The following is a 25,264-nucleotide window of genomic DNA, read 5'->3' on the forward strand; positions in this document are numbered from 1 at the left end:
TCTGCTTACTATTTCTAAAAAGCTTTATTTTCGATCAAAGCATCCTTTTCTACGTATAGAATATGGGGGTTTTTATCTAGCCTAATAAATATATAAAAGAACAGACATCTTGACATAACTGTAAGACCCTCAGCAAGGGTATGCATAATGTTGCATAATTAAATAATGTGCTGCTGGCAATAGACGTCATTTTGAGCCGCCATGTTTTGTGTGGTGCGTGGTGCGTGGTGCATGTGGTGCGTGGTGCAATTGCATTGCATAATTAGTTGCCAACTAGTTATTTAGTTGTTATTGTTGCTGCTGTCACAGCTGCAGTTCCATATGCCATTAGCCAAATCAATAAATATTTGATTATAATTGTTGATTAATTATTATTAGACCAAATATCCTGCATAAATTATATGACAGCAGCAACAACAACAACAACGAAAAAAACTGCATATTGCACAAATTGATATTGAAATTTGGCATGTGGGCGATTAGCTTTAAATAATAATTTGGCTTCAACTGAAATGAAGTCCATTCAAATATAGTTTATTAATTACAGTTTTGGCTTGAGGCAAAAAATGAAAACAAAATAGCCAATTGCCATATTATTTAACAAGTTTAATGGCAGAAATAATTGCTAATGAGCTGCAAGTAAAATTATTAAATCATTATTAAAAATGCTTATAAAACAATGTTTAACAAACAAAAAAAATTCGATTTTGCCTTCACTTATGACTTAGTTAATTTAATAAGGTCAACGAAATTTAATAAATGTCTTAAACAAAAATGTCTTAGATGACAAATTTTTATAAATATTTATTGACTTATTAATGAATGAATGTTTAATATTTCCGCAAATATATAAAGAAAATGTCATTTTAATTTATTCAAAAAAGAAACTTGAGATTCAAATAATATTTCTTGCATACCCTTTTAGGGGGCATTATAATTTTGTTATGAAATGTGTAATGCGTAGACGGAGACTTTTTTGACCCCACAAAATATATATATATTCTATTCTCAACAGCCGAGTTGATAAAGCCGTGTCCGTCTGTCTATCTGTCCGGCTGTCCGTCTGTTTCTATGCTAGTCTCGCAGGGTATCGTCTTGAAACTTTGCACAGGTTCGCCTTTCTGTTGTAGGCTGTACATATGACGGAAACGGCCATATCGGGCAATCGGTCAATCGCTCTTAAAGTAGGTTCTTGTGTAGGAAGTCTTCTATCTAGGAGGTTATTCAAACTTTCGTGTGCCACATCCTCACTTTCTTGTTTTTTTAATATATATCTGCTTTCTCTTACCTTATTTTACAAAATAATAATAAGCATATTTGAATTTATGAGATAAACTAAAATAGCATTCGAGCTGTTTATTTACCTTATTTTAATTATTCCTCATCCAACTTTATTGATTTACTTATCAATAGCGGACCGAAATATATATTTTCTTTTGCACATGGCTGCATATTGTTTCTGCTCCTGCTCCTGAAATATGTTTTCAATTCAGCAACCACAAGGTTCCGTATTTGATTTGGACCTTATTAAATTGTCGTTTTCCCAATTATATATGCTCCTGTCCATTACTAAACCGCTCCGCTCGATAGTCGTTGAGCAAACAGACGCAGTTATAAGCAAATGTGCGCAATTAGAAACATGCACAATGCTCCAGAGCATAAACTGCCAAGCGACCCACTTGCCCCAGCTTCTCAGGTGCTCCCCCTCTCCCAACCAATCACAGTTCAGTTACATTCAAAAACATGAACAATAACCGACACTCAAAATGTTGCAAATACACTTCATTAAATATCCAATGGGCAAATATCAATTTACCAGAAATAATTTAATGACATTTATGCTTATTATAAAGCTGACCACCCCCCAATTATCCCCCTCCTTGAGCCCTATGACAAGCGCAGAACAATTATTCAATGAGGCTGGCAAACCTGAATAGCCAGCTCTGTGGGCTTTGTAAACAGCAAAACACAATAATGTTCAATTGAAGTCCAAAGTGTTTTGATATGTGATATAAGCACTGCGAGCACAACAATAAGAACATGAACAATTGTTGGTCACATTCGGCCAATTTGAGTTGCAAGCCCTGCCTCAGTCGCCACTGCAACTGAGTTCGGCTAAGACCAGGAAATTTAATTAAGTGGGTGATTCAGGTGTGATCCAGGCGCATTTATGAAATATACATGCGTTCTCCAAACTGTTGATTACGATGATGGATGCTGTAAGCTGAGAGTCAAGAGCCTGGAAACTGCAACTGGCAGCAGTAGCTTATCCAAGCAAGTCGTACTTTGTAGAACGATTAAGGTTGCTACAAGACTTTCATATGTTAGCCATGGGGAATTCTTTGTTCTAGCCCTAATACATATACATATAATTACACCTACGGAAGCTCGAACTTATGGTCCAATCTTTATGGAAATATCATGAATATCAAATATTCTTTATCTGACTATACTATTATAGAATGTACATACCAGGTTTAGTGTATCTAAATCTTTTAATTCTCGAGCTATACCACAGTTGTCCTTTATATAAGCATAAATATTAAAAACAGACCTTAAAGAATTTATTGAATCAGTCAGCAGTTATAATCAAGAGTCAAGGATGTAAAATATCAAATTTTCTTTATGAAGAACGAAGCTGTATATCTATAACCAATTCCAAAGTCGCTTTCAAACTGATGCAACAGTAAGATGTACATAAAAATATTTAGTATTCAGAGCTTGCTAAGCAAATCCTGAAAAGTATTTCTTATTCAAAATAATAAAAAAAAAACTGGCCCACCACCATTATAACTAAATGAACTCCTTAAATAAAGGTAGATAACTCAATTTAGAGATTATTTGTACAGTCTATGAGGTAAAGAACAAAGCATGGATTCCATTTAATTCCACAAATGCGAATAACTTTTCTATGATTGCACAAAATGCCAGTTGCAAAAATACCTGAAGATTTATCTGCAATTTAAATGCATGCCACCTGGAATGTAAGCTTTACGGCCAACTGTGTGAATTACAACACGATTCCCTTTTGTTATGCTGACCAAAAAATGTCAGCATTTTAACTTTGGCTGGTAAAATTGACGCCCACCTGATGGGCCCGCCCATTTGTGGGATAAACAACGCCTCTGCATATACAGCATACACAATTAAATCGGGACAAAAGTGCAGCAAAGATCAACAATGCAGAAAGATAGAGTGCGGCAAGTGGGCGAGAGCGAGACAGAGAGAGCAAGAGTGCGGTAGAGGGAGAGGGAAAGGGTGTGGAGAGAGAGAGAGAGAGAGAGCGAGTAAGCCAAATGCTTTTAATTGAAAATATTTGCAAGTTTGACACTGCAATTGACCGCAATGCAACTGCAACGAGCTGCATGCATTTAAAAATTCACAAAAAAAAAAAAAATAATTAAGAGAAGTAGAGTATGCCCGAATAAAAGATGCCCTAAGTTGCGGGGTATAAAGTACGCTAAGCAAAATATATAGCAAAATGTCGTGCATAGTTTTCTTGGGTCTTGATAAGCTTCGGTGCTTAGAGTCCGATTCTTATTCAATTTTCAGAGCATAAGTGTGACATACAAAGTGCCTATATAGAAAAGTTCAAATATAAGTATTTTTTCATAGTATTCGTAGATTGCAAGGTATACTTATCTTAAATCTTAAATCGATAACTATCGCTACAACGAAAAAGAAATTGAAAACATTTTATATAAATATATATATATATTAAGTAGACTTTATTTTGGATACATGAAGATTGATAGGAACTAAGATTGGCTCCTTCTAATGTTGAGGATATATATTTATTGGAATCGAAGATATTTGCGTCCCTTGCATTCGCACAAAACCTATATAACCCTTTTGGTCCTTTTCTGTTGGGTGCAGGGAATACAGCAAAAAAATTGCCCAAGGCTTAAACTGAATAAATTCCCGTAGAATACAGAATGCCGGCAACAGTACACCGAATTGCAGTATCACAAATTTCAAAACCATTTATTGATTGTACATTTGAATATTTAATTGTATTTGCCGCCTGACACTTTCCCACTTGATGTCGACTGCCAAACATTTGCACCACTTGCTGCGACACTTGCACCACATTTTATGGGCCATCTTGTCTCTGTCCAGGTCCGGAGGCGGCAGGCTTGGGAATTTTTAAGCAATAATTTTGTCGGACTGTGCATAGTTTAATTAAAATTCTTATTCAACAGCTAAATGAATTTTCAACAACAAAATTGTCTTGTGTCGAGTACATTTTGCCCATTTAACATTTTACCTTAGCAAATTTGGTATTTAGGAGAATTTTTGTGCATCAACACGAAGCCCGAACAGTAATCAAATTATGTGCGCATACATTGAAATTAAGCTTGAATGTGGCTTGATTGCTTGGACTAGGCATTGCAAACATTTTAATGCAAAAGCTCGCTTTTCGCACCAGTTGAAAAAGGTGTTGAAAACCGCCAACCATGCGTGTTGAATTCGGATCTGGGATCTGCACATAGGTCGCGTATGCCCAGCGGGAAGTCGTTTACAGGCAGCTCGCAAAAACTCGCTTGGCTTGGTTGGAGATATTCTGAATAATACAATACATTTTCGTTATAAATATGCCAACTTAATTGTGAACAAATATTGTAGCAAAGGTTGCAATTAATTTGAACTTATTTCAACAGCTGAATGGAGTCTGCAAGTCTCATTTGATTCGCCTCTCACTAGTTTTTCATACATATGCGTGGCTAAGGTGTCTGTTCGTCGAACTTACGAGCAAGACATCGCTGGTTCTACGTCAGAATAAATTTTTTTACAATACGAATTGAATTCCCAATCCTTAACAGTTTTTTCATGACTTCAACAATTGTGAGAAAATTCTTATATCTTATTATTATCAAAAAATAAGGAAACAGCTATCAGGTTGAATTTTTGAGACTACAAACAATCAGAACAAATGATTGCCCACGCGTCGTATGTGTAATATTGGGTCACGTGTGAGCCTTGACTTATTGCGGCAAATTTAATTGTGGTTACCAACCTCCCCCACCCAATGCATTAGAAAAATCACTCAACGATGGCAAGAAAAATAACTACTTAAATTTAATGTGCCCAAAAGGCAGGCAAATCTTTAAGATTCTAATGCGGTGTCTAATGCCGACTGTGACTCGTCTGATATGTCGTAGGCGCTGGCAATTAATTAAGGCTCGCCAGGTTTGAGTTGGGCGCATTAAATTTGATAAGCATTTAAGCATGTTACTCGGCACTTCCGCTGGGAGATAAAGATAGAGGCCAAGGGACAGCTACACACACAAGGACACACTCGCTTATATGAGCGACAGTCAACTAATGCACAGCTGCAATGATTTATTATTAGGTAGCTGAATTATTCACGCATTCGCCGGCGCAAATAAAGATTAATGACGGCATTTCAGAATTTTGCACGCCCAGCGACGCCTGTCAGCCCGTCTATTTAACTGTCTCTGTTTCTGTCTCTGTCTCTGCCCAGCTGGCTGTGTGCTTCCCGCCGCCAGCTAGCCGAACCCTATGCGGTTTGTTTTTCAGTGTACCGGCGCTCCTTTGTGCAGATTTCCGCACCCCATCATTGCATATAGACCAGCTTGCCACGCCCAACCACACACATCCGCCCTCTCACACACACAACACACGCGCCATCGCCATCGCCATCGCAATTCAGTTGTGCGTGAAATTTATGCATATGTATGTAGACGCGTGTTGTTTTTCCAACAGCTCTGTAGTCGCCCTCTGGCAAGCCCATCTCTCATCCAATCCCCGCTCTGTGATACCGCGCCAGCAACTAGGTTCGGGCTCTGTTTGATCCATGCTATGTAAATTCTTTTCGGTCGCACTGTGGCTTAACCTTTGACGCTGTCATTTGCATGCGGACAAAAACAAGACTCATTAGAGTCTGGCAACAGGTTACATAGCCTAAACGAGTTTCGTACTGAATAGAAAACTTAAAACTAGAACTTTTTATTTCTGGTGATATATTATACTGAATTATAGTATCTTTAACGTGAATGCAATCTTAGTTGAATCCAACTCGAAAAACAACGAAGAATGTTCTTCTAGTACGATATACCCTTTTTTCTCTGTTTCTCCCCTCCCTTTTTAAAGAACTTCGGTACTTATTATCCGATCTTTACCAAAGACCATGACTAGACTTTTAGAAATACAATTTGGGTGCGAACGAGAGGATTTCCCCCAAAAGTAAAATAATCTGAATATTTGTATGCTATCGCGGACCTACATACTACATTTGAGGTCTCTAGTTCTTTTGTGTGTCTGAATATGCTGAAAAATCAGAATTTTGATATCGATTTTTATCGATTATTATCGATTTCTTGGAAGCGATTCGGGCTATCACTTACTCTGCGTCTGTCTGGAATTGAGGCATCCGAAAATAAGTATCAAACAGAGGAACAGTTGTTCTTCTTAAAGCAACTTAATTTTCCCCTCACAATTAGCTTTTCTTTCTTCAATATTTCAATCGACATTTTTCAAAGTCTTGCCTACCTGCAGTTGATTTTCGCACATGTTGCGAGCAACTGTTAGCCATCATTCAAACGGAATACATGGCTATTCCATTTGGCTTCTATTTATAAAGCTTGTCTAACCCAATAGCCGCTCGTCGGCTCAGCCTGCTCAAAATCTAACGAGCTGAATGTGACTAGCTCAGCCCCTGGAATACCTGGGATTTATATGCTATTTACACAGCTTTCGGCTGTCCAACAACACGCGCGCCAGGCACGGCCACAACTCAAATCCATAGCAAGAGCCTACAAGTATTGGGGGGAAGGAAGGCTTCCCCTCAGCTCCCTCAGCGACTCCAAAGTGGCCCCGAATGTCGAATGGGTTAATGCCCATTCGACCCACTAGAGTTGACCTTTTTGCCATTGTCTGGGCACGTATGAAAGGGCTAAAAATGTGACACGCCACAGACTGTGCCCAAAGCTGGCTGAGATTCAACAGACAATTTTGGCGCACCTGTCGGGTAGACTGAGATTTGAGGCTGAGCCTCAGACGGTGGTCCCAGTTGAGGTCTGCAAATACGAACTAGGAGCTGGGGGCTGGAAGCTGCGAGCTGGGGGACGGCGGCTTGGGCTCAGGGAATGTTATTATCTAGACACATGTGTAACGGGCTTTGTTCTCGCCCCTTGCACAGAATGTATTCAACTGTAACAACAACGAGAGCAAAGCGGCTTTCTGTTTTCCCTGCCACGCCCACACACACACACACACAGGGAGAGAGTGGGAGTTGCGCTGCGTGTTGCTAATGCATGTTGAGTCCAGCTTAAGACACAATTTGAGTCCTTTACCAAGAGGTTTCGTTTGATGTGTGCCCAAGCAACCGTCCAATATCCATTTAGCAACACGTTCGTATTCACCCAGTTGGCTAAATGAAACGGGATACATATGTTTTTAGGGGCAGATCCCTTGTGGAGACTGGGCATTTTCCTTATGTACAAATAAAAATGCAATGTTAACGTTAGAATTCCAATTAGGGCTCACCCAAAGCCCTAGTCAACACTCTCTTAATGCACGCAACTTGTAATTCTTAACTGGTTTAAGCGCAAATGAAATATTTGACAGCTATACAATTTAACAATTATTATTAACAATGAATTAAGCAATAAATAAAATATAGATTATTTACAAATCTAATAAAAGTGAATTTATACAAAGCAAAGTATATAATAGTACAAGTATTTAGTACAAAGCCATATAAGTATTATATATGTGTGCGTGTGTTCATGTATGTGTGTGTGTGTGCATGCATGTTTGTGTGCATTTATGAATGTGTGTATGCATGCATGTTTGTCTTTTAATACCAAATGTAGACCAAGCTTATTTGGCGCTATGCTGCCAATTTAAACAAAACGGATTTCTACCAAGTGCTCTCCTCCTCGATTCTCAAAAAAAAAAGTAGGCTCCGCAGTTTTTCACGATAAGCTAGTAGTGCAGGTGTTTTTTTTTTTTGGTGCTATGTTTTGTGCATATGTATATACATATGTATGAATGTAAGTATGTAAGTATGTAAGTATGTATGTATGTATGTATGTATGTATGTATGTATGTATGTATGTATGTATGTATGTATGCATGTATGTATGTATATATGTATGTATGTACGTTTGTATGTATGTATGTATGTATGTATGCATGTATGCATGTCTGCATGTATTTATGTAGGTATGCATGCATTCATACATGTTTGCCTGTATGCATGTTTGCATGTATGTATACATGTATGCTTGTATTTATACATGTATTCATGTATGTACGAGCCGGCATATCAGATCCCGTCTAGACGTGCAACTTCATCACACAAGTAACTACATTGAGAACTTCACCATCCTAGCTCTCACGGTTTAGGGTCTGTCAGCCCGTCAGTCAGTCAGAACAAACAGTTTTATATATAGAGATAAAATATATGAATTTTCTTAATACCCACTAAATGTCGCTTGAGAAGTGGACTAAGCTTCGGCAGACTGAGCACGAAGTTTAGGGTTCGGCAAATAAAGTAAATTGCTGCAAATGATTTCATGGCTCGGTGGGACTAGTGATTCATTTTTTAAGCTCAGCCCAATGTAATAAACCCATAAAAGTTGTGGCTCCACCGAATATAAAGAATTCACATTTTTCCCCAATGGGAATATCGAAAATTGATGAAATTGATTTCCACATTGGTAATTTTGTAACGTTCTCGAAGTTTCCAACTGCCAACTGTGCGCTGCCTGCCACCTGCCACCTGCCGCAAGCTGGTTGACAACTGCAACTGGCTGACCTCCCACTAAATATTTGGCCATCCATCTTGGCCAGGCCAGAGGCCGAGCGCACGTCGCGTCTATTTGTTGTTGTTGTTGTTGTTGTTGTTGTTGTTGTTGATGTCTATGCTCCCTGCGGGCGCAGACGTCGCCATCAACACGAAGCAGCCATTTTCCAGTCTCAGTCGCAACTTATACGAGAGATTTTTGTTTTTATTTTTTTTTTTTGCTTTCTGCTGCTGTTGCAACAAATTGTATGACCTGGCAAAAAACCAGTGAGAGCGGCGGGGGCAGGACTATACTAACGACAGTTTATAAAATATTCAGCTTGGCTGCTTGGGGAGCCTCAAGTATGCCAGCTCCATGCCTGCTTAGCTGCCGACCCCCTCTGCCTGGCTCTCGCTGCCTGTCTGTTTGCCTGTCGCTCGCTAAAAGTTTTTAATGAATTTTTTAGGAAGCTAATCGAAGTCACTTTTAGTTGAAAAATGCATTAACTAACGTGCACCACGTGCCGTAAGCGCAATATTCGAGCAATTGAAATCAGACGCTTAAATATTTTTGGTACTTACGACTCATGCTGCCGGGTTGTGTTTATTAGAACAATCACAGGGGCAGCTCATAAGGTTTTAGTTTCAGATTCCAGCAATTCACTCCCTCATTTAGGCAGCTCAAGTTGGGCCTTTGTGCTGCCGCTCAGAAGTCCTGTAGGATTCGTCAAATATTAATATCTCACTCTTACTAAATGCGGCTGAAATTTTTGAGCCCTTATTAGATTGCTTTTTAAGCAGTTTCATTAATGCAATTCAAGTTGAGACTACTTAAGAGCATGATTTATAAATGTAGGATTACATCTTGTGCCCACTTTTAGCAAGACGAGCATGAGTGACAAACCTGGATGCATACACACAGCTGATTTTGCTTACTTTGCCGTTTTTAGTCGTTTTTAGCAACGAGTTTAAGCAGCGAACAGAACAGCAAAGTGAGCTGTTAAGCTTAAGAAAGATGTTGTATACAATTAACAACATTTGAGCTTGAGCTAGATTCCACTCTCTAAGTTGATCGATTCAGCTCGTTGCATCCTGAACAAGAATATATATACTTCTTGGGCTCATATATACTTCCTGCTGCCTGTTGCACAAAACTTACTTTTTGCATTAAACCTTTTAAGCTCTTTTCAATAGGCCCTGCGTAAAACAGTTGTGTATATTCAGTGAAACGATTTTATTGCCTCAAATTTAATTACTTTTTTTTTACTGACTATTACAATTAAATGAATATGCATGTGTGTTATAATGTATTTGAGCCCAAGAGCAGGTTCCTTCTGGCAGACATTTTTTTCTTTGTGCTTTTCGTAAACAGAGAGCTGACAGCTGAGGTGTCAGATGTCCTTTGCTATCAAGTTAAAAGCAAACAGCACAAACGTAAGGCCAAGTCGTGTCATGTGTGAGCTGTGACCAGAAGACTGTCAGTTGTTTGGCCAAGCGGCATGCGACGGCTCGTTGGGCGCGCGTGCCACACTGCGTATGCATAATTTAGTGATTTTTTGTTGCTGCTATAGAGTCTTTGAAGTAAAGAACACAGCGTTTAATTAGCTGAACGAGTGCAGAACACAACTATTTGCATAGACGTAATTAAGTTTTCAGTGAGCCCGGCCAAAGGAATTTGGGTAGCAGCTAAAATAGCTAAAATATCTTTCCAATTAATTTCACCGGGCTGCAAGCAATTTATTGCAACATTTGCTCTGCACTCGCATATTTTGCTTGGCTTATTTTCCTTTAGTTGGCTGCTCTCGAGCTATATCTTGGCTCTTATATCTTATTTCAGGCAATTTCAGCCCAACACCCAACCCAACTGCCCTGGGTTGTAATTTCAGTTGCAGTTTTCTCTGCTGTTTGATTGTTGCTTTCCTTTTTACCCACTGCCAGACCATGCTCCTGCTAGCCCCCGCCAGCCCCCTGCCATTCCTTGCCAACCTCATCCGCTCCGACAACTAAGAGCTTCAATTATAGCCTCTGACAGCCATCAGCGCGGAACGGGAAACGGGGAAAACCTGAGACGGAGCCTGGAAAACGGGGGAAAAACGCATCGCAAGAAAGGCAAACATTTTTGTGCTATTTCAAGCGCGCAATGCGTGCAACTCGCAAACGCTGCTTATGAGTGCGACTATGAGTCTGAGTCTGAGTGTGAGTGTGAGTGCGACTATGAGTGCGAGCATGCAGTGTACTAGGGGTTAACAGTTAACCCAAGTGCCCTTGCCGCGTGGCCTGCAGCTGAGCTTAGGTAAATAGTCAGCTGCAGATTGTATTTGATTACCTATCAAATCCAATAGCCAGCAGGTATCCCTTGTTAGCCATAAGTTAAGATGCCCCTCCCCCATTTACAATTCCCACCTTGTGAAATTGTGAAATACAAACGCACAAATATTGCACGGTGTCAATTTCTAACTACTTGCCAAGTCGTAGGATATATCTATCGTTTTCCTGCAACTCTCATAACTTTGACAAAGTTATGAAATAAGAATGATTTCCAATCAGAATAATATTATGGCCAGGGCTTATTCTCTCGTTACATTCTGCATATAAATAATTTGCTCTTCTGGAAATCGATTTTCTCATATATTTGCTCAGTTTGAGTCGGAAATTATTTGTTTGTTTTTGCGGAAGTATGTATTATATAAAAATCGTTTTAAAATAAAGTCTTATTTGATAAAGTTTCAAGTTCCTTGACTTAAATTTCAGACATCTTTTTGAAATTTCAATTGACTCTCTATTTTTGCAGTATATTTAAAAAAAATATACTAGTATTATCAATTAGGAAACCAGTTAAGGCTAAGCTCTGTTTTGTTGAATATCAGCATATTTTATTCATAGTTTATCATAGCGCAAATATTGAGAAATATATTCGTCTATACCGCATAAATAACACTTGATTTATTTGTATTTATAATATGCGTAAATGTGGCTAATGCATTTGGCCAGGCCAAATGAAAGCCTGTCTGAGAACTGGAGTCGAGCTGAAGTCAGCAGCGGCAAACGGCATTCATTCAGTTCAGAGCCAGCCGGGCAAGCAACCGCATGCTTGTTGGTTGTCGAACTGTTTAAATATTTGAAAATCCATTAAGCATATTGACAATGCCGAGATGTGTTTGTGTCTGGGCTCGGAGACTGGGTCTGTGAGTTTGAATTTGAATTTGAATATGGGCTGCGATTCGCTTTGGGTTTCTTCTTTTGCTGCGCCAGTTGCGCCTGAATGGATCATTAGTGCAGCTAATGGCGCAGTCAATAAATGACGGCCCCTAAGCCACGCCCACTGTGCGAATTTGAATATGAATTGAGTGGGGGAGTCAAGTAACAGGAAGTGAATGTGCCGCAACCACAGTCACAGCCACAGCCGCCAGCATTTCCGGCCAGTCGTAGGCGGCGCCAACTCAAGACATAAAACGGATTTATTAGGTCATTGGCATACTATCAGGAGGCGGGGCGGAATGAGGCGGGGCGAGGCGGTTTTCACTCATCTGCCTTTGGCGGTGGCTGCTGCTGCGTAAGCACTGTCTAGATAACAACTAGGCTGAGTTCTCGTTATTCTTACAAATTTGTGCGCCAAATGCCGAATCGCGACTTGCCGACAACGAAATGTTATTTGTAAATTGAAAAGACCCCGCCAGGGCGACACAACGGCCCAGATTAACCGGCGGATAATATGCCACGGCAATAACAATAAACTGCAAGCAACATTAAAAAGTGTGTTTGATTTTCAAGCATATTGCAAAAGGCTTAAATAATATTGCAAAAATGTAAATAAAAACAATTTATTTAACTGTTAAGCTTAGGGAAAAACCAAGTAAACACGTTTGATTCTCCCTTAAGGAAAAGCCAGTCGGGTAATTGCCTCTGCTATATGTAGTAGCACATGTATATGGTAGTATTTTTTGATAGTACCCAAGCTTGTTAAAATCTATAAAAACTATGAACTGAAATAAAATTAAATTAAAAGAGTAAAAGAGTAGCCAAAAAGTCTTCGCATGAGCCTAAAAATATGAATAGTAAAAAATTTAAAAGAAATTAAAATATTTAATGAATTATAAACACAAATGGAATGTAGGTCGACTCAGAGGCACTCAAATATGTCTGTTTAAATAACAAACAAAACAAAAATACAAATTAATTATAATCCGTTCTATGATACTTATTGAATCGCATTACGGTCTATTCAATATTAATAATCCGTTTTGAAAAGATTTTTCGATTTTAATGCCGACTGCTTGTTACGAGCTTACAAACCCTTTTAACTACCTCTTTGTGCTGCAAACTGTCACGAGTTTGTAGAACGCAGTGAGGCATTCATAAGTAAATATAATTTATAAATATAAATGTGCATTTTATTTTATTTCAATTTAAAGTTTTTAATGAGTTTTTGCATAAAGCGCTAATGCCTGGCCACGTAACTGAATAAGTTTTGCACTCGTGTGTGTATGTTGTTCTATGTGTATATGTCTGTGTGTGAGTGTGTGTATATGAGTGGGTATTTGTCTGCGTGTATTGGTGTGTTTGGACATGGGGCTGCCAACTCGTTTTGTGGCTTGGCATTTGTTTCGTTCTGCCAGTTTATTTATTTACCCGAAAGTTAGTCCATTGGATATTGACTTAACGGGTATAATAGTTTTATGCAAATGATATGTTACAGGCAGAAGGTGACTTCTGCGAGCTCTCAAATGGGCTAAATTCCAAATTGTTAGCCTGTAGATTAACTTATTGACTGGCTTGCTTATAAAAGCTACAAACCAACAAAAGACTTTCGAATAGTAAACATGAATCCTAAAAACGAATTTTAATGCACCTTCCCATCTTTAAGCCGGACCATAAGCATCGAAGCATTATTCAAAAACGTATTTCTCTGTATAAAAGGATTTAGTATACTATTTTTAATGGCAGCTCAACTCTAGGTCCAGGGTATCTCCTAGTCGACTAGTCCTTTTGCACTTTTTGCGCAGATTTAAGCAAATTTAAATGAATTTTTGAAAAGAACTAAATTCAATTTAAATGCATTGCGGATTTATTGTTATCGATGCAGCGGAATGTGTGTGCACTTTGCTGCTGCGGCTGCTAATTGCATATTATATTTTAAAACATATTTAGCAGCATTTTTTGGCTGGCCAAAAATTGCAATTTAATTGCGGGGGCAAAATGTGAAATTGCAATCGTTGCTAATCTGCAAAAAATTATTTGGAAACAATAAAACGCGGCCCGAAAATTAATAACAATTTTATATGCACACACACACACACACACATACACACACACACAAAGGGCCATTGAAATGGCTAACAAAGGGCGTCAATTCGCCAAAGCAGCAATAAATGAACATCAGCCAACTGGCTGCATGGATGCGTCCCGCATCCCGCGTCTTGCGTCCTGCGTCCAGCTTTCAGTTTTTGTGTTTGCTTCTGACAGCCGCATTGTTGGGGCTTTAAGCCGGAGCTGAAGCCAACCGCTGACAGACACATCGATACAAAAGAGAGGGTGCGTTTTGCACAGCAGAGGCGGAAGGGAGGATGTCCTGCCAGACAGGCTGACATTAATGACCATTGTGAAAAGTTGCTCCTCAATTTGCCTGTCACTCATTTGACGGCAGATCCTCGGCGCTCGGCACTCGGCATTCGGCATTGTGCCGGGCCAGCACATGCCTTTTGGGCGATTTTTAATGCTTTGTGTAGGGTTTAATCACGTTGTCACCAATGCGAAATTGTTACATAGATGGACACCACGCCCGGAGCGAACTACTTTGCACTACTTAGTGCTTACTTAAATGTAACACATGCGCATTTACAGGAACATGCACGTGACAGTCGTGCGTTGTCCATGTGGAGCGCAGCAAAGAAATTTCATTTTCATGGCTTGACTTAAATTAAAGAAGAACTATATATACCCTGAACCGGGCAAATGTATGTGACAGCCAGAAGGTAGCATCTGCGAGCCCATAAGATAAATTCTGTATTCAATAGCCGAATCGGTGATATGAGGTTTGAAATCGACATCGCTCCGACGAACTAAAAGCGACCTTATTTCCCTCGGACATATGTCGTTTGTCGATCCGTGGAAGTATGACGGGTGAAATTGTGTCGTTAGTCCACTTTAACATCCAATGTGGGTAGAAGATGATTTAGGGTATCCCCTAGTCGGGCACTTCCGACTAAAACTCGCTTTATTATTTCTGAATGGAAAATATGGTCACGGTCGAACGTATTGTTTTAAGATACTTTAAAGGTATTTACATTTAAGAATCTCAGCCAAATTGAATACAATTTTGTATGCCTTTACGCCTTCACGATACAGGGCATAAGTATACACACCTATAGGGGCATATTTTTCTGTAATAATTTACGTCAGATTGGGCTTTCATCATATACTTTTTGAGCTCATTTCGAAAGGCGTATCAATTATTTAAAGTGTCCCATTTTGAGTAAATGTCTTAAGTACATTTTGTAAATAGAAAATTGAGTAGTTTCTGCCAATTGCAGGTGTTATTATCATTAGCTGGTGTCGATTTAACAGCGGCCCAGGCTGCAAATGCATTAAGAGTAAATTATTTATTTACACGTTTATTTATCTGCATTTGCGCGTGGCATAGCATTAAGCATTAAGCATACGCCGTGTTGCACCATAATAGGCTCAATTAAAAGTGCAATTAAAAAGTGCAAAGAATTAAAAAAAGTAAATAAATAAAAATATATTGCAATTGAATTGATTATATTTATTATGATTGTTTAATTAAATGCAAAATACGCTGCGAAACGTGCAATTTTTAATGCCAGACCAGGCATATGTGTGTGTGTGTGTATGTGTTTGTGTATGTGTGTACATGTGTATGTGTATCAGAAATAAATATAAATAACGTTTGGCAAATTATTTGCCATGGCCTTTGGCAATTAATCACCAAATAATTTGGTAATTTTAATTTACTGCTTCGAGTGCTGTAAACAGCTCAGTGAATACACACACACACAGACAGAGACACACAGACGCATACATAAGCACTGACAGTTGTATAAGCCGTTTGTATGCACCGTTAATTAAGATTTAATGCGCAGCAAAGCCACGCCCCAATCGTTCAGCAGCCCCCAGGCCCTTGAGCCGCCCACATTTGCCATTTCGTGTGCCATTGTCTATCTGTCTGTGTGTGTGTGTGTGTGTGTGTGTGTGTGCGTAATTAGGCGACAATAAGCATTTAATACACATTTTCTGGAACACAACACTCACACACTCGCACACTCACACACGCACACACGCATGCTTCCAATTAGTTTTGGCCGTGTTTACTGTTCGACTTTAATGCCACGCCCGTTAAGTGCACACGCATCGTGGCAATTGAGCATTTTGGCCAACTGCAATTTGTTAGCTAATTTAAGGCCAACTGCCACAAATAAACAGTCGCCCGTCTGACTATTGACTCCATGGTTAGAGCTTATCCAACACCTCCTCCCCTTTTCGCTCTCCGCCGCCGCCTCTGGCAACTCCTACTCGACGCGAAACTGCAATTAAAAATTATCTGCGAAACGGCATCGCACATAAAATACACTGAAAACAACTGAAATTGATTCTTGCATTTAATGAGAGTGTGTTCCATTTATAATTGTAAATTTGGTTGACTGATTGATTGACTGTCTGATTTTATTTTTTTTAATTGCACGAGATAAACTAACACTAATTTAAGAAAAGGATGACATATTTACCTTCACGTATATAAGTAAATATCTGATTATTTCCTTAAGCATACTTACTTTCGTTAAGCAACTTATATAAGTTTTCATTCTGAAGTTCTTATAACATCATATTTGATTTAGTCAGGCATATGAAAAGTTTTGCTAACAGAAGGCCTAAGCAAACTGAATGCCCCCGCTGCCTCAAATATCTTAATCATGCTCCAATGTTGTTTTATCAATAGATCGCCCTGACTATTGACCTATTGAGCTGATATCAATATGCTTGTGCTGCCCTTGGAATGCGTAATTTGTGCATTTAAAGCATGCTTTGTGTGACCGATTAGCATCGCCCAGCTGAAATTAATCTCTCGCAGTGTAATTAATTTGCTCATAATTTGTGGCACCAAATGTAACTGCGCTAAACTTGCATCAGATTAGTAATTACGTAAGCTGCACACATACGCACACGCACACCCACAGCAGCGCCCATAAATCCGCGCATAAATACAAATTACAGCAAGACAAAGAGAGTCGAACACACACAGATAGAGACTGAGAGCAATATCAATTTACTTAGACATTGTGCGACAGTCAAAGGTTAAATAAAAGTACATGCATAATGAAACTGTTTGCTTATCCTTGTGGTCCTTGTGGTCCTCGTGGTCCTTCTGGTCGCTGGCTCCACTCAATGCTCATTACTTTTGTTTTATGACATGGGCTTAGTTTATGGCAAAGCATTTTGATATGAAAGCAATTTAAGGCCAGTCACCATAAATGCCTGCTGACCCGCCTCTAATCACTGTCTAACGAACTTTCATTAATTCCGACTCTCCCCCCAATTCGCCCTCTCTCTCTCTCTCTTTTTGCTCTTTGCAGACAATCATACGCGAAATGAATCGTCTGGGCATGATGGTCGATCTGTCGCACGTCTCGAAGGGCACCATGCGCGACGCTCTCGAGGTGAGCGAGGCGCCTGTCATCTTCTCCCACTCCTCCGCCTACGAGCTGTGCAATACGAGCCGCAATGTCCAGGACGATATACTGCAATCGCTGGCCAAAAATGGTGGCCTCGTCATGGTCAACTTTTATTCGAAGTTTTTGTCATGCAGCGACAATTCCACCGTACAGGATGCAGTCGGTAAGTTTTCACTTAAACTTATTTGTTTTTTATTAGTATATAGTTTTGTTAAATATGTTAAATATTTCAAGAAAATGCCATTTAGTTTGCCTTATTTTGGCTGCCCCTTTTTTGCAGGGAAATACTCAAATTTGACATTTTCATGTGCCTTTTGCAGGCCCAATCAAAAACAATTAAAGACAATTCAGTGGTGTTTGTGGCAGCACAAACCCACCAACAGCACCACCAGCACCACAAACATTTCTGGCACCACTTATTGTCAGGCCATTGTTTCAGCTAGTTCATTATTGCCTCTTGGCTTCTTCTTCGGCATCATCTTTTTAAGCCAGTGCTTTTGACACGCCATCAAAATGGCGGACGTAATCACTTCCTGTTTCATTGGCTTTTACACAAGTCAGTTGGTGCTACCCTAAACCAGGCAGGGGGTATTAACATTTTGTCAGTGAAGCAGACAAGCTGTCGGTCAAAGTCTGTACGCGTCTGTTGATATTAGAAGCTGCAAAAGGATGCTTAAAATTTCAGAATTATATTCTCATTTAAAATAAGCAAAGTGAGTTTATCATTTGTATCAATATCTCTTCTGAAACTTGCATTAAGCTAAGCTTGTTATGTGAAGTCTGTTATAAGCAGTATTTTCAGATGGAGAATATTTCTTTTTTCGTATAAATACCCAAGCTGCCTTCAAAATGTGATAAATATTCATAGTCTTCTGCTTTGGTATATGCACATAATTGTATGCCATATAAAGGCGCTGAAAACTGCACGTGGATCGGACTATAAGCATTCGAGTTACGCAAGGATCCATTAAAGGATCAAGTTATGCGTGTATGCATATATATCCTTTCTAGATGCAGGATATCTCCTAGTCGGACACTACCGACTAAAGCACTTTTGTCTTTTGCCTTTTTTGGTTTGCGGTTCTATTTATTGTGCAATTGTCTAATGTCACGTGATTTGCTTTCTTCTCTTTCTGGCTTTTCATGGCATTGTCTCTCGGCCTGGACACATTTCAAATTTGCGAAATTTTAATAACGACGGCTTATGACGATGATGGAAACAACAACAACAACAACAATGGACCCTAATGAACTTGTCAACCACAACAACAACAACAACAAAACAACGACGACCGAATGATGTGATGGCAACCCTGTCCTTCGATATCCTGTTGACCAATGCACACTCGCACACACACTCGCACACACCCGCACACACACAGCGCATATTAATCACATTAAGCGCGTCGCTGGCATCGATCACGTTGGCCTCGGCGCCGGCTACGACGGCATTAATTAGTAAGTAAAAGTCATTTATTTCACTTAAATGCGCATTTCCCTTGGCCACAAGCTCAACGCTTTACAGCTTCATGCTCCTCCGCAGAGACTCTTTCTACTGTAATCGAGGAGTACTTCCTGTCTCCCTCTGTCTTTCTCTCTCTCTCTCTCTCTCTCTCTGTTCAGGTGGTTTTTAAGTTATTAATTGATTCTATTTAAGTAGAGCAGCTTAACATTGGCATATTGCGGCTGCCAATTCATATTGCGGTTCGTTAGGGTCTCCGATTCGTCGTGCTGCGAATAATTAGCTCAGGTGCCCATTGGCTGATGTATTTATTCAGCACAGCAACAACTTTGAGTATTACATGATTTTATTTTAATAAATTATAGACTTATATATGTTTAATGACACTTAAAGCCCTTACTTAAATCTGTTGTTAATCAATTAATTAAGTATATAAAATATACAAAGGCCGTATCGCCATATAGATTTTCGTATTTTAAAACTCGTAATCAAAGCTTTAAAATATTGCGTGATCTGAACTGCTTTGGACTGCTCTGGAAATAAAGATTCCTCATGCTGATTATTATTGTGAATAGAACTCTTTTAGTAACTTTGATCAGGATTTTCAATAGTTCTTATACGCAAGATATTTTATTCTGTGATCCTATTGTTTTTCGCTTTTGAATATAGAAATGCAGAATATTAGAATTTTGAGCTATAAAAATTGATCTAGCCATGAACCAACTTAAAGAAATCCAACTAATTAAGCCTTATGAAAAATAAAAAGTTGAAGAAAAAATCTGAAAGTATTTAATAATAAAGTAAATATTTAAATAAATATATACATATAACAAGAAAATTATATAGTGATCAAATATTGATCAAATTTCGAATATATATGAGGAGCATAGTAAAACCTTTAAAAGCCAAGTTTGGTCAAGATATCTCGACCGACAGTTCCTTTGGCAGATATGCTATATAATGATCCGATCTGGCCGCTCTGCCTGAAAGGGCGGACGGACGATGCGTTACATATTACTTGACAAAATTATAATACCCTTGGCCAGGGTCTAAAAACTGTTTCAATCAAATTTGAATGCTGTACTTTACAGGCATTAAATGGACAAAAACTAATATGTCTGATGGATACAAATATTCCAGACATAGCCTTCCGCTTTGCTCATCAGCTTTATCATCATCAGCGTCCACTATATTTTTAACCGCAAGATTTGCATTTATTTTCGTTCCGCTGCGTTTTATTTCTGGAAACCAAACAAGCCACGAAATTTGATAGAACGCTGCTCAGATCGCTGTCTCCGCCTAACCCCCTTCCCCCCTCTCGTCTCTTCCTCTCAGTTCTCTTGCGTGTTTTTCAAATAAATATTTGTAGTATATGCCACAGTTTTTGTAGCTCGCAACAAGCCGCATTTGGCTGTAAAATGTTACATGCATATGAAAATGTGCAACAACAATTTTCATGTAAATCAATTTCCAAAACGAAACGAACTTCATTTCGTGTTGGTCGAAAAACAAAAAAAAAAAAAACAAAAAAGAAAAGTACAAAAAACAACTGAAATTGCGCTTATGAATATTTATAGGCCACTCACACACACACACACAGCGCACACACACACACACACAACGGCCGAGTATTTCACAATAAATAATCTAAAATTCTATGAAATTACAAAATGTCAAATGGTATTTTTCCGGCTGAAGCCCTTCGCCCCGCTTAGCGCAACATGCCAGAGCTTTTGCCTGGGCCCAAAATTTAATGCGTTAAACAAGCAACAATTGAAGCTGAATTGTTGCCAGAGTTGTTGTTGTTGTCGTTTTTGTTGCTGTTTTTGCTGTTGTCCGTGTTGTTTTAATGCTGCATTCCGCGGCACTTCAATGACACCTGCCACATTTTCATAGTTTCGGCCAGGTTATCGCATATTTACACCACATTTTTTCAATGGCTTACAAAATACACTAACAAAACAAAAGTTGTTGTACTTAAATATGAGGCATGTCATTTATATAAGATAAATGTCTTCTCTGCCTGCTGGCTTGTTTTATTTTATTATTTTTTTTATTATATTGATTTAGCTGTCAGCTCTCCTCTGTCAATGTGCAATGCTCGTACAAAGTTGCCACTTTTCTTAAACTTCTGCCAACGTCAAGTTAGCACAACTTTTATGCAATACTTTAGCTGCAATTTAAGTCTCTTGTACTAATTTTGTTTGCTGCAAACGGCCAAAGGCTAGCTATAAATACCCTATACGTATACTTAGGTATGCTTTACCTATTAGTATATACCCTATTAGTATACTTAAGTACAGTTTAACTATTAGTTTTTAACCACTTTAAAATACTCAAATTACATTTTTGACACTCACGTCAAATTGAATCAAAGGCAGAATTTGTTTTAATGCCATTTGATAGTAAACTTTATTATAATGATGAACTGAGTGAGCTGAGCATCAAGTTGACGGATCGAACCTCCTTAAATTATAAATATAATGTATTCCATAACAATAACTATATATATATTAGATAAGTGTCATAGTAATAATTCGCATAGCTTTCGTATGAAAATTGATTTTATCATTCAATAAATTAGCATCAATTTGAAGAGCTTTTAAATGCAGCCACCCGCGAAGGGTGTTTCAGTTTCGTTAGACCGAATCTTTGAGCATTTCCTTCATATTGTTAATTAAATGTACTTTTAATGCGTGATTATTGTGATAAATATACCATGTGGAATGCGAATTGAATTTAAAGTGCTGGCAATAACCGCAAATGAGTGATATTAATTTGTGCACACAAACAATGTGGAAATGCACAGCAAATGGCATTAGAAAACTGAAAACTGAAAACTGAAATATGTTCTTGGTTTTGGAGGCGCAACCGCAGAGGAAATCCAGAACTCAACATAGGAAATTAAAATGAAAGACAGAACAGAAATTGCACAACAAAGGCAAATGACATAAATGGTTTTGTGTTTTAGCTGTTTTGAGGAATGCTTCAAATATTTATTACAAGTCAAATACAAATAAACAGGGTGCCACAGAAAGTGAACTAAAGTAAACCCTGAGGCATGTGTAATTGGATTGGATTCAGCCAATTATTTCTATCTGATATAATCGTCCGATCCAGCCAGATAGAAGTACATATGCAAAAATTCGTGAAACGGAAAGCCTCTTTTGAGATATATCAAGATATATATAATCGATGCTTTACACATTTACGCACAAGTATTACGATACCCTCTAAAGGGCTGTCAGACAGTGCTCCTTTTAGCAAACACCCTGTATATGGCTTAATGGTCGTATACATAACATTTCCATGTCATTTAAACGTGCCCTAAACAGTAAATTATTATTTATTTGTACTTCCTTTCAAAGTGCGACCAGAAATATTAATTTATTATTTATTTGCCATTGTTTTGCTTGGTATTTATTTGTGCTCGACTGTGTTTGTGAGTTACACAAATTCCTTTCCTGCTTTATTATCCAAACAGTGCCCGGGCCGCATTTTGCCTCTGGTTTGCATTTAACTTAATTTTTATGGCAATATTTGGCCAAATGCATATCAAATGTAATCGAGTATAATGTTGGAATTGTATACGAGAAATCTTTTGTTTGCCTAAAGCAATTTGAATGGATTTAATTGTTAAATACAAGCGGAAATTAACCGGCTTTGCGCGGGGTGCCAGAAACGCGACAACCTCCTGGAACGACTTTGAAGAAAATGAACTTGCAGCTGGATTTGAGCCGACACCCTTAAGCTTGATGTCTTCAACAACATTATTTAGCTAATATATATATATAAATATATATGTTTTCCTCTGCACTCTTGCAGCACACCCAAAGGCCTGGAGGATGTCTCCTCGTATCCCACTCTATTTGCGGAACTCTTAGGAGGTGGTTGGACCATCGACGAGCTTACCAAATTAGCTGGTGGCAACTTTTTGCGCGTCATGCAGCAAGTGGAGAAAATACGTGATGATAAGAAGGCAGCAGGCGTCAAGCCCTACGAGGATCATCCCAATTTCCGCACTGACGATCCATACAATTGTACTTCCAGCTAATTAAATCTAGGCAGTAAATCCAAAGAGGTTGTACAATAGGCCAGTCGGTGCATGCAACGAGTATTTATTTTGCTGCATATAAAATTGAAATACACAATATAGAAATATTAAATATTAAAATAATAAACTTGCATTCTAGTTATATAAGCTGGCATAGCTATGGTTTGTATAAGCTTTAAGTATATATATATTACTAAGTAAGTATTTGGCTAGTTCTTCTGCTAAGTTCTATCTGAACCTCTCGAATTTTTGTTGAGTTTTGTGACAATCTACAGACTGCCAAGGAAAGAGTACACCCACACTTTATAAAGAAATTGTTGAGCATTATTTACGACAACTGCAAGCAGCTAAATTAAAGGTTTTCTGTCTGAACTACCCAACTCCCATATGAAATTCGATGAACCCCATTGCGACTTTCAACTGGACCAACACGAAAATAGCTAAAGAAAAACAAAAAGAAAAACCTTAAATAAAGTAAATAAATAATTATTATACGTTTCCAATTTGAGTTATTTAGTTGTTTATACGAAAAACCACATATCAAGTATGTAATAAATATAAAATTAAATTAATTTCTTAGATTAATGCTAATGCAAATATTGAAAAGTGGGAAAGCATACACTTAAATTAAATTAAAAACTACATTAATATAATTATAATATATGCATATACTATATAGGAAATTAATGAGAATTACCGAAAGCTTTGCGCATCTAAGCCGGGCGTTAATTAAATGTTTATTAAATAATTTGTTCAATTTTTTAAGCAGTTGTATAAATAACTACTGAACGATTAAATAGCGTACCACACACTAAATTAGCCAGTAAGCAAAGTGGGCGTGGCATTAGCTTCAAGTGCATGCCACGCATATAATTGTATATAATTTGGTCTAACAATTTCCAATGCGATACTCTATCTATTTACCCCGCATACCCTTCATCCGGACTATAAGAGAAAAAGAAATATTAAAAACAAATGAAAAACTCTGTCAGTATCTCTGTACCTTCTAAAACTTAAAAATTAATAAAAGAAAATCTAGTCAAATGTGCGTAGACTTAAGTAAATAAATATACATAATGAAATAAATAAAGTAAATTCAATAATTGTACATTTTCTATGCAAATCTCAAAAACAAAAGCTATTGTTACAATTTTTTATGACGTATTTTATACGATTTTGTATGTATCCTGTACATAGCATTTTTACCTACAGTCACACCCACACATCTCTATAATTTATTAACCTATATAGTTTTCTAGCGAATTAAATTAAATTAAATATTATTATTATATTGTATCTTAGTAAGTTGTTAGTCGAGCGTTAGTTCTTAGGCTAAATGTTTGCCTATGAGGCGCGAGCATAAAATATCTGTAAAGTTTATACATATATATACCATATATATATATATATATATATATATATATATATATATATATATATATATATAGAACTTGATGCAAATTATACACAAACAAACCCACACATAAAAACGGAAACCTTAAATTTGAAATCTTCAAGCGCGACGATTTTTGAGTTGTTGCATATATGAAAAAATACACATATTGTATGTAAAATCGAAATTGTAGTTAAAACTTGATAATGGGTAAAATGTTTAGCAAATAAATTTCAATAAATCGAAAACAGAATGCAGTAAAATAAAATTAATTCTCTTTCACTTAAAACCTAATGTAAAAAAATCCTTTGCTGGTTTGTGAGACCGATTTAAGTGGTTTGTGCACAGGCTAAACGGTTGAGCGTATGTTTTTTTCAGTTAACATTATTGCTCCACACGAAACAGCTAGAGCAAGTCAGTAGACAGCACATTAACAGTAATATTATAGAGTTTTCAGAATTGCTCCTCACTGAGCATGACTGAATATCTATGTATCTATCTATTCCGCGCAGTTACTTTTTGGAGAGATGAGCCGACAACTGAATGCCTCTGACGTCACAAAAAGCTACATGCGGTTGGAAATGGTTTTCTGCTGTTGTTAAATAATTTCAACTAGATATGTATTATTATGTTTGCTTGTATAATGTCAGTTATTTTTTTTATAGTTATCAGCTTACTTTATAATACTTTTTATAATATTTATACTTATACTCTACTATTCAACATGTTTTGTTAAATTTTTTCCGTCTATTTTGTTTCTTCATCAGAAGACTGTTTTATAAGATGGATATCAGAATATCAACTTATTATTATAGCTAACTCTGACTAATTGGTATATGTAGTTTACATATATTTTATTACCTAAATTAACTTATTGCGTTTTAAGAATATGTTATGCAGCTTAACATACTGAAGG

General features: G+C 37.8%; 1 protein-coding gene and 1 long non-coding RNA gene across 9 annotated transcripts in view; one reads left to right on the top strand and one right to left on the bottom strand.

The window, feature by feature from the left end:
• The window catches only part of LOC6627504 (dipeptidase 3), a 416,202-nt gene extending 391,878 nt beyond the window's left edge, over positions 1-24,324 (top strand). For 7 of the 8 annotated variants that reach the window (XM_015173103.3, XM_015173104.3, XM_070209380.1 and 4 more), the window contains 3 exons: positions 17,341-17,602; positions 18,822-18,897; positions 22,727-24,324. In XM_015173103.3, the coding sequence (XP_015028589.1) occupies positions 17,341-17,602; positions 18,822-18,897; positions 22,727-22,955 (567 nt within the window). In that variant the 3' untranslated portion in view covers positions 22,956-24,324. The remainder of the gene's footprint in view (positions 1-17,340; positions 17,603-18,821; positions 18,898-22,726) is intronic. The other variant, XM_070209382.1, reaches the window with a different exon arrangement.
• Positions 3,958-4,907, bottom strand: LOC116651635 (uncharacterized). The gene is made up of 2 exons (XR_004304646.2): positions 4,268-4,907; positions 3,958-4,167 (listed from the first exon to the last, which is right to left on the bottom strand). It is a non-coding gene; the product is annotated as an uncharacterized lncRNA (long non-coding RNA).
• Positions 24,325-25,264: the final 940 nt, after the last annotated feature.

The sequence above is a fragment of the Drosophila virilis genome, chromosome 4, assembly GCF_030788295.1.
Source record: "Drosophila virilis strain 15010-1051.87 chromosome 4, Dvir_AGI_RSII-ME, whole genome shotgun sequence".
Classification (NCBI taxonomy): domain Eukaryota; kingdom Metazoa; phylum Arthropoda; class Insecta; order Diptera; family Drosophilidae; genus Drosophila; species Drosophila virilis.